Source organism: Bidens hawaiensis, unplaced genomic scaffold (assembly GCF_021521415.1).
Source record: "Bidens hawaiensis isolate Kalapana, Puna unplaced genomic scaffold, B.hawaiensis_p1.1 tig00064447_1, whole genome shotgun sequence".
Classification (NCBI taxonomy): Eukaryota; Viridiplantae; Streptophyta; class Magnoliopsida; order Asterales; family Asteraceae; genus Bidens; species Bidens hawaiensis.
Genome location: NW_027501492.1, coordinates 1 through 11429, shown reverse-complemented (window position 1 = coordinate 11429; position 11429 = coordinate 1). Strand labels below are relative to the sequence as shown.

At 33.9% G+C, this 11429-nt stretch overlaps 1 protein-coding gene across 1 annotated transcript; it reads right to left on the bottom strand.

Moving 5' to 3' along the window:
• Positions 1-8099: 8099 nt before the first annotated feature.
• Positions 8100-10795, bottom strand: LOC143604223 (putative GTP diphosphokinase CRSH, chloroplastic). The gene is made up of 4 exons (XM_077080769.1): positions 10774-10795; positions 9478-10386; positions 8414-8683; positions 8100-8342 (listed from the first exon to the last, which is right to left on the bottom strand). Exons 2-4 carry the CDS (start codon positions 10384-10386, stop codon positions 8205-8207), a joined length of 1317 nt encoding a protein of 438 aa, XP_076936884.1. The 5' UTR covers positions 10774-10795; the 3' UTR covers positions 8100-8204.
• Positions 10796-11429: the final 634 nt, after the last annotated feature.

The following is an 11429-nucleotide window of genomic DNA, read 5'->3' as shown; positions in this document are numbered from 1 at the left end:
AATGCATGAGATAAGACCAAATGTATTCACATATTTTTAACGTCCTATTTTAAATATCTATTTATTAGGTGTTAACAATACCCTTATATTTATAAATAAAAATATTTATGGTAGAAGGAAACTTTCATATAATTAAAATAAAATACTCTATTTAGTATTGATAAAACCTAGTACACAAAATGGGTTGAATTATTCTATAAAGGTTTACAAAAATGAGAAGTATGAGAAACTATAACTAATTAGATACAAGGCATATGCCAATTCACCCATCATTTTAAAACGTCTATTACTTTTTCATAAGTTATTTAAAAAACAATTCATCATAATAACAAACGTATATTTATCTTTAATATAGGTATGACTTTATTATATAAAAATTAAAACAAAAATTATGTCATTGTATCTTTCTGCCTATCATTGTGTCTTTTTTCGTCATTGTGTTATCATTGTATTTTTCTAAATACGAATAACACCGTTGTAATCCTAATATTTAAATATAATGATAAGATAACAACAAATTATCAAATACATCAAACACAAGAATGAATACATATTACACAATAACTTGAGATGCAAAATACAATGGTGAATACATATTAAACAATGACATGAACATGCCACATGTCAATCCCGAACAAAAACAATAACCGTAATGCACAATGACTAAAACACAATTATGAATAGAAAGACACAATGACGAACAAAAAAATGACAGAAAGACACAATATAACAAAAAGACACAATGACCTAATTTTTGTTTTAATATTTATCTATAATACGAGCACCAATTGAAAAACACAATTACCAGAACTTATAACACAATGGATAAAAAACCCAATAACCAATCAACAACACACTACATAAAAGACCACTAATATTTTTTATTTTTATATAACAATATGATATCCATATTAAAGATAAAAAAAACTCTTGTTATTATGGTGATTTTAAAAAAAAGTGTCGTATGAAAAGGTTATGGCCTTTTGAAATGATGAAGGAATTAACATACGTCTTGCATGTGAAGAGAGAAAGTCAACAAATGTGGGTTATTACTTTTATGCCCTTTTCATTACTTCGTTATCTTAAATTAATCACAACCATTTAGATCTAAGATCAATGGACTAAATTGCTTCTCACGCTCCTCATTTATGTAGCCCTTTGTATTTTAACTTATCCACAAATTGATTCATGTTATAAATATAGTTTAGTTTATAAGGAAAGATGACAAAAATAAGAAGTGTAAGAAGGATTTGTGGCAACACAATAAACTCCTTAAAAAAATTCCAAAAAATCAATTAAAAAAATCATAACACAAAATATAAATAAAAAAACGAAAAAATTATAAAAACAATAATGTTTCTCTCATCATTCCCGTTCAAAAAAAAAAGCCGAAAAGACACAACACAGAGACAAAAGACACAATGACAAAAATGAACAAAATACACAATTATAACAAAAAAACGACACAATAGATCACAAAATATAACACGATTCCAAACAAAGTATAACACAATGTTGAGTAATATAACACATATCAAGAAAAAAAGACGCAATGCCAAGAAAAAAAAAAGCACAATCAATAACGAAAATAAATACAAAACACAGTAATACACAAAAAGACAGAATGATCTTATCTTTTTCTCTCAATATTGTGGGTTTTTTTTAATAAGGAAGATGGTGGAAACATTTTTGTGTTTTTACTTTTTTTGTTTTTTTATTAAATTTTGAGTTATGATTTTTAAGTTAATTAAACTTTTTTAGAGGGGTTTTTTTTTTGTGACTATAAATTCTCATCCTTCTCATTTTTGTCTCCCTTTGTAGAATAACTTGACCTTAGTTTATACACGATGAAATTTAGTTTGAAATCATGTTAATAAATTAATTGTAAAATTTGAATGGATCTTTTTAAATTGATTTTTGGTTTTTATTAATCACCACTATCATCTTTTGGTCGTTGTTGGTTCCGACTAATGAATTGGTTGATAGCAACCTCAACATTTATCATATTTGTTTCCAACGGTTCGCGACTAACGGAATGGTAACGTCATAAGTTGCAGGTCACCGGAGAGCTCACATTTTTTCCGAAAAACTCAAGATTTTTCCCCAAACATCTTCATAACCTTAGATCGGACCTTTAGGAACCTTTTCTGGTAAAAGCCCCAATTATTAAGGTCTCCGAAATCCTAAAACTGTCGTCGGAATTGGTTAGTGGTGCTAAAGTGGTGGTGATTGGTTGGTGGTGAGTCAATTGGTGGTGATGGTGGTGTTCAGGTTGAGTTTCTTGGCAAAAAAATGTTGACTTTTCTAGCCAAAGTTTTTCCAACTACCTACAACTAACGGCGTTAGCATTTTGCGAACTGTTGGAAACAAATATTATAAAAGTTTGGATCTTTATCAGCCAATTCATATTGAGACCGGCAGCGAGCAAAAGATAATAGTTGGGATCAATAAAAACCAATACACCTTTTAAATTTTATATAGTTCAAAACCAAGCGTATGTCACATGGGAGATTAATATTATATAAATTATAATAGCATTAATATTGCTGAAAAATAATAATTTCATCTAAAACGCCATAAAAAATAAAAATATTCGTGGACTTGAAATTGAACAAAAACCAAATAGGTTCGAAACCAGTATGTAATTCTCTCTATCAAAACCGGTTTCAAACTGGTTAATCAAACTGAAAATTGGCCAAAACGGGTCAAGAACATGCCAAAAATCGATCGTAAACTAATCAAGAAACCTGTTTAAACCCAAAACAGTTACGGTTTGAAAGCGGCTTGTGCATCTCTAGACTTGGCGTGCATTTGCAAAAGAGTAAATTCAAAGAAATACGTTTACTCATTTATTTATTGGGTTTTATTTAATCAAATTTTTATGAATTGATTTATTTACCTTACTTTAATTAATCAAAGTATTTTAATTCTCATGATCTGACACAAATCCTTCAGTTATAAAGACACAGTTATCACAAGTTATTTAAAAAGTTATCGTTTTACCCGTTATGCTCCACTTGCAACCATCATCATCCGGCTCAATCCTCGTGCCATCTTTGCACCCAATGCAATTGTTACGGCCGCCTTGCTAATGTTTGCTATACCTGCACCCTGCTACACTACCAATGCTTATCAAGTCCAAACCTATCAACCTTACATTCTTCAAGCTCCCCTCAATCAAGACCATACCTATTTAACCCAAACCTATTAAATCTCGTACCCGCAAGCTCAAGTTTACCAAACTTACTCCAATCTAACCCCACTCTTGCAACCTGTTCATGCTCAACCTATTCAAGCTATTCCAAATCAATCTACCTTGACTGCTCAAGTTTTTATGGATCCAACTTCTTCAAGTGCTCTAAGTCAAGTGAATCAAGTCAACCATAACTGAATTTCCTCAAGGACTGTGAAGAATTATGTTGTTGTCGTTATTTCTATCTTAAGTTATATTGTCTTTTCAATTCATGCATTGTATCGACTTCTTATTTAACTGTGGTATTGGATAATTTCAATTTGGGTTATTTAACTTTTTCGCATTTTATATAATGAATAAAGCTTCTTTTATTTATCAAGGTTAATTTTTTATAATAGCGTACTCTTATCTTACTTTCTTGTTCATCACAATCCATTCCAATATCTGCTTCAAGAAATCCATTCTCTTTCAATTTTCAAGATTTATACTTTTACATCAAAAGATGTTTTAGAAATTTCATTGTTTTATTAATCAACTTGAACGTTCATTTTTAGAAATATTTTGTATATTGATGGTCTTTTGGTTTTATATTTAAAATTATCAAAAATTTTGCTATTTTTCAAAAATTATGGTTTTCAACGTTTTATAAACCACATGATGGGATTGATTATGCGCACCATCCGACAATAAATGTATTTATGGTCACGAACGTAATTATCCAAGTCCTCGTATGGAAATCATAATACGTACAATTGTATATCATAATCTAGAACCGAAAGTAGTTTGAGTAATGGTAAAAATGTTAAAGATAATAAGGACATGGTAGATACGCCACTGGTATATCTTATATATGAGTGCCCTTATCGGATTTTCATTTGGAGCGTTGCTCCGGCTATTAGAAGTTCTATGTTATGGTAAATTTTAAAGTTTATTTAAAATTTTTTCCTTAAAGTTGAATTATTTGTAACACGATTATGTTTTAGTTTTTCCTTAATTTCGGGACGAAATTCCCTAAAGTAGAGGAGACTGTAACATTTCGATTTTTCGTATTTGTTTACCCGATTCGGGAATGTAATTTGGATCTTTCGTATCAATAAAATTATGCATTTATTAGTAATTAAATGTTTTTAATTTAGTTTATAATTTTATAACTTTCATATAGCGTTTAGAAACTCTTAACGTCGCTTAAAATGGCTTAAACCAAAACTACCAAAAATGGAGAGCTGGTGAACCCCCCCCCCCCCCTTTCGAGCAGCGTGAAGGAGGAGGGCTTGATCCTCCGCACGGCGCGAAGAGCGCCTAGTTCAGCTATTTTGGTTTTTGATCTTCATTTAATGCTAAATATTTCCCTAAACGACCATAAATCACGGAGTTTGAGCAACAAGTTATTTAATCTAGTATGGAATAGTGTCTAGGTTCAAACTCTACAATCTCATCGATATATTAAAGATTACGAGACCTAATTATATAAGCAAACCCTCATTCCAAACCCTAGAAACTACTGATACATTGCATTCCCAGCTGTCACCTATCTCAAACCGACGATTTCTCTCTCGTTTTTGCTTATTTACTTGAAGACTTGAAGCTGCAGTTTGACTTTACCGATTTTCTAACCATTAACTCCGATTTCTCGTCGATTCAAGCATTATCCTGGTAAGTTATCAACTGATGAATGATTCTTTATTTCTCACTTGTCAATAACCCGCAATCAATTTCTGAGGTTGCGCGGTATTGACGGGTCAATTTGATTCAAACCCGTTTAAGGGCAAAATGGTCAATAACTTTGACTAATCAATTTCTCACACTTCTGGTTGGAACCGGCTTTCGGTCCAGAAGACTTTTATTTTTGTTTCGATATCTTGAGGCTACTGACCAAAACCCGACTTCTAACTTGCTGTTCGGATTCTGGTCGGTACCAGCTCGCTTATTTACTGAAAATCTCATAACCGGAGTTCTAGATATCCGTTTGGATTGATTCCAGTGGCTATGTTCTCGGTTTTTACTCTATTTTATTTTGTATAAATCTCAGGTCTGTTTGGATCAGAAAACCTGTCACGTTAACTTTGCTCGTTTATTCTACCTCTCGGTTTATTCGCTTAACCATCAAGGTGAGATATCATTCCCCTTTTATTTTACTGTTTTCAAATGTTTTGGGGACATGCATATCTAATTCATATTTTATATCTTATACATACACAAACTCGTAAACATAATTATTGTGTGTAATTCAATTAAATGCTAATTGCTACTTGTTTAAGTGTTTATATTCTATCATATTCAGAGAGGTTCATTAGAAGTCTAGCGTGCCAGCATGATCATACGCCGTCTTAGTAGCCATAGCTCGTGTTCATGAGGCATAGTCAACCGACAATCACATTATTTGTTCATTGTTTGATTGATTATTACTCACATCATTTTGTTTACGCATTTATCATTTATTATATATTATCTATATATTATTATTGTACATGAAAACTGTTGATCATCTCACTCAACATGTGTTGTGACAAATCTCTTTATTTTCTATGCATATTCAGGTTAACAATTGATTCGAAGCTAAGGTGAAGAATGCATAGAAAAACCTTAGGAAATAAAATAAAGAATATTTTCTCTATTATTTAGTTTGGGATTATTATTGTTACATTTGAAACTTGTGCACTTTATTTGGAATTTGAAATAAATAAATTAAATAGATATTGTCATATCTTATAATTTATGATAGTACCTTATGAGCTGTGAACAATTAGTTCGCGCCCCAGAATTTCCGCCTTATGTTGTGATGTGACAATCTTCGTCATCGATCACCTCGAGCACCACTGTTTCCATCACCGAGCACATCGAGTAGGGCCGTCTTCGAGAACCCCTTAAGATCTTGGGGGCTGAGACGAGTAAAAAAATGGACCTCTATAATCGATTTCAATTATGTAATATATAATTTGACAATTTTACCAATACGATTGTTTTTCAAAAATCCAAAAGAAACAAATAATAATAAGCATGCTACTAAAATAACTCATATGAAGCAAATGAAAGTTTTTTTCTATTAAAAGAGGAATATCAATAGTGGGAATTGAACCCGTGATATTTATTTCCATAGTTAGGAAACTTTTCATTCAACTAAAGAGTCATTTTATATGTTTTTTTGTTAAAACAAAATTATATATAGAATATAAATTTTATTTTTTTAATAGTTATGGCGTCTCAGGAGAGTGGGTCCGGGTCTGTTGCCCTCCTCCCTTCCATTGGGCCAACCTGACATCGAGCACCACCGTGTCTGTCATCAAGCACCTCAATAATAATGGCGTCAGCGGCGGTGGTTAGGAGTGGTGACATAGAGATTAGGATTTAGGAGGTTAGGGAGATTAATATGTCTTTGCTGCCGGAGTTTCTTGGTTTTCCAGTGGGTTTGCCGAAGTCATCGTCGAACATGGATCTGGTCATGGATCTGGAATGGTCTGGTAAGATGGATCTGGAGACGTCTTCAAACCTTTTCTTCCATGGAGGTTTTGATTGTTAATATAATGTTATTATTATATTATGTGTTCGGTGATTTTCCTAGGAAGGCGAGGATTGTGATATTTTAGTAATATTATAACTCACTTACTTTAATCTCAAAGCTCACTTACATTAATTTCAAAAACCCACTTACATAAAACCAATTTACATCTTCACTTATCTCCTACAACCACCACCACTTCACCGCCCACCGCCACCACAACTGTCACCCACCGCCACCACCTTGCCGGAAAAGTCTCTGGAAATTTCGTCAGAAAAGTTGTCGGAGAGTCACCGGAAAACAATCCCCAAGAAATTTCGCTGAAAAAATCACCGAAAAATTCACCAAAAAGTTGCCGAAAAACAGTCACAGGAAAACAGTCGTCGAAAAAAACACAATGGAAAACAGTAAGAAAAAAACACAATATAAAAACACACAACTGAGAAAACATTATGAAAAAAAAAACACGGTGACAAAAATACAATTGTATGACACGATGTAAAAACACCATGAAAAAAAACACAATGAAAAATACAATTGTATAACACAATTTTGGTACAACACAATTCGTAAAAACACTCACTAATATTTTTTTAATTTTTACATAACAATATGGTGCTCATATAAAAGATAAAAAAAACACTCATTATTATGGTGAATTTGTTTTTCAATAAAAATGTCATGAAAAAAGTCATGGACGCTTTAAAATGATAGATGAATTTGACATCTACCTTGCATGTGGAGAGAGAAAGTCAACAAATGTGTTATTCCTTTTATGTCATTACCCTTATTTCGCACTTGATTTCCCCCTAAACCAAGCTCAACCATATATGTTTAAGATCAATGGACTAGATTACTTATTATCCTTCCTATAAAAACCATACTTCCCATTATAATCCAACCCATTATATTATTATTATTATTGCTGCTGGGATAGCAAAATTACTGATATGCCCTTGCCGTCAATGAGTCAACCGATAGTCAACTAACGGCAAGAGCAAGACTGCACCCGCCCAAAAACGACGGTGGTACAGAACGCGCAAAATCGGTTTGAAACCTATAAAGTGCTCCCGTCCATAAAAGTAAAGGGAGTCAAATCATAATTTTCTTGACCAGATTATGAATATACTCCACAAGCGAGGGAAATCTGATCATTAGGTTTCTTCCGAACTGTTATGCATCACCCAGCAAAAGATCACGGTGATCGGTTACGGTCGTACGTAATCCTAAATTGTTCCCTTTTTTCATATAAATACCAAATTGAGAAGAGCAAAGTAGTTATTACATCGAAACAAAGATAAGCGGACAACAAGCTGCGCCGCTAGGCAATCTGAAATTAAAATTTGTTAAATGGCTTGTATCCTGTTTCTCAAGTTAACAATATGCATGTATTGCGTTTTTCTAGACCCAACATATATACACTAAATCATATCCGTATCTTGTCTCATTTGTACATACATACAAATACAATAACAGAACCACAATGAGCCATTGATAATTAATCGGTCTTATAGACTAATTTACCGAAAGCCTATCTTCAAGTTCTTTCCTGTACACCTGAATCAGACCACTACCATCCGCCCCTTGAAGCTTCTCGTTTAACAAGCTCTTGTATTCATCATCTCTATCTTCTAAACCACGCATCACTTCAACCTGACCAATGCAAATACCATAACTTATCATTCAGTTCAGGAAAGTCGTTTTTCATTTATTCAAATATTTACCTGCTTTTGGAAAATGTCAAATTCATCAGAGCTAAGTGAACCATCACTATTGGCATCAAGCAGTTGCATCATCTCCCGAGCATCGTCTCCTTGTGCACCAAGCTCTACCATTACTTCTGTAAGCTCCTCAATGCTAATTCTACCATCTCCATTCGTGTCAAGAAGTCGGAAGATCTGATCATCCCCCTTTGCGTTAGTGGAACTAAAATCTTTTAAACGCAATGCGGCATACTCAGCAGCAGCAATCATAATGGCCTTCAAACGCTTCGCCTATAACCAACTAATATTATTAAAACGTCGCTAGCTCATTTTGAGCAATTATATATAACTATAAAAAGAAAAGTTGGGGCCTACACTCAGAATCACAATTCATTTATAATGCAACTAAGACACAAGTTTGTCAGTGCTCACATATACCATCATTTTGTTAGCATTGTTTTTATCCACATAAGTTCTTATACATGTTGTATAAGTATTGGAAAATTCAAGTTTACTTCTTGCAACTGATTTTATATGGGCGAGGCTATAAGTTGCTTCTCTTTATCAAATTATAATATTTATGGAGAATCAATAATATGCTGTTTACTGGTTGCTTTGCATGTAATAATGTTTCACAGTATTGCTACAACTTAATTTTCTAATCTGTTTAATGGTTTACCTTCTTAAGACTGCTAACTTTTTCTTTTTCTTTTTTTTGTTTTTTTTTTCTTTCATTTTTTATGTAAAGTTTTGAGTATTATTGACTGTTTCGATGCAACGCATGGGTTTGCTTAAAGTTTTTGATTTTTTTCCAAGAAGTTATTGTTGTTTAACGCATCACAACATGCAAGTTTTAATACTTTTTTTTCTTTGTTTTTCAACTTTAATTCTTTTAGCGGCTTACAGTTCATTTCATTTTTTATATAAGGTTTTGAATATTACTAATGGTTTCGGTGCAACGAGCAGGTTTGTTTAAAGGTTTTACTTTTTTAATACAAAGTTTCGTACTGTTTTCTATGTTCAACGCGCGCACAACCCATGGACTAGTTTTATAACAAAATGAACAAGAGAACTTAGTAACTTACTTCTTCTGCATTAGTAAGGCCACCTTTGTAAAATGCATGTGAAGCCGCTCCATCAGAAGCAAGCGAATTCATCTCCGTCGTCCTTATTTGTATCTCCACCAGTGGCCCGCCACCACCACTCACATCAACCGCCATATGCAGACTCTTGTAACCATTATCTTTAGGCCTTGAAATATAGTCCTTGGATCTGCTACTCACCTCTTTCCACAAAGACTGGATCACTGTGCGTTCCCTATAGCATGCTTCCTCTGACAACTCTAACTTTGAACTAGTCTTAAATATGACCCGCAATCCTAAAATGTCATTTACCTCTTCAGGCTTACGCCCATCTCTCAACAACTTCTTCATAGTACTATAATGACTTTTAAACCGACCCTGAACCAAGATCTCGTCCACCATATCCACTAGCACGGGGTCTGAATCCAATAACTGAAGTAACTGTTCCTTCAAGTCATGTATCAACCCTGTGTCATGGCTTTTTAACCAGGTATTTACATAAAGATAAGAATCAGGAAACAGGTATTGAAATGACAGATCTTCAAGTTCAAGTGACAAAGAAGTGGTCCCAACCGCGTGTGCGAGAGGCGCGTGAATTTTCATAACCTCTAGAGAGAGCATTTTTTGCTGGTATTTTGGGAGGTAGTCTAAATGTCTCATCATATCAAGCTTGACAGCGAGGTGAAGAATTAATGCCCTTACATCATAATATGTTAGACAGAATTTTCTAAGAACTGACGCACCTTCATCATCGTATGTTTCAAGCTTTGAAGCAATTCGGTTGACACGAATGGTTTCATGTAATAAGTGAGCTGTGCTGATACCTATCCGATCCTTAACTTGGAACATGCTTATACCACATGTTTCTACAACTTCCCTCAGTATACCAGCGGATATCACTTCAGCATCCATCTAAACAAAAAATTATCAAAACCTAACTTCAAATTCAAATTCAATTTCAATTTCCAAGCAATCACAACCTAATTCAATTTCAATCATCAAAGCCTACTTAAAATTCATATTCAATTTCAATCAATGTGGTAAAAATCAGATATCTGTCTTGACCGATATTTGAGATATTTGTTATCATGCAGAATTTGTATATATGGAAATTTGAAACTAACAATTCAGTATAGTCTCCTCCTACCGTTAACAAATTAAGCTTTTGGAACTGCCAAAACACTAACAATTGTAGCAAATAGGAACGGATTAAGACTTAAAACACTAACAATTGACAAGTAAGAGCTAATAGCAGCAATTTGAAGTTGAAGTTGAAATTGAAAGTTAAGCAAGGTTAACCTTGAGATCGGCGAGTAGGAGGGCAACGTATTTATTAAAGGTGGTTGCTGTCCTTCATCCGCTCATTAAAGGTCCACCACCATTTTGCCGCCATCTGCCAAGGGAGGAGTTGGCGGGAGGGAAAGAGACGACGTCGTTTTGACGAGCACGGAAGAGTGTGAGGAGGAGGAGGAGGTTTGATGAAGTTAGTTTTCCTAATTGAACAAAGAGGGTTTGGTTTAAGTGTAAGATTCTTGTTGAGGAGGTGTTGAGGAGTGGACGGCTGTTGGTTTATGCCTTAGTGCTTGGTTGGTTGGTTGGTTAACAAGGAAGCCACGTATTTATTTATTTATGTGGTCAGGGAGGTTGGTTAACAAGAAAGAAACAACACTCTCTCGGCCGATTTCAAAACTCCTCTGCCTAGCCCTTTGGTTGAAATTAGTCGGTGGTCTGTTGATTTGAGCGGGATAACCTACAAAACAAAACATCGTGAGCTCGTTACGAAAAGAACAAGGAGTGGGGATCTTCTCATAACCATTCTTCGACGTAAGAATCAGTCTGGGTGACTGATAAACTATATGAAAGCTAAGTATTAGTGAATACTTGCGCGTGAGTCCGAATCCCTTTACCGTTGAGTTAAGGTAGTATTTATAGCCGAAGAGAATGAGAAATTAAGC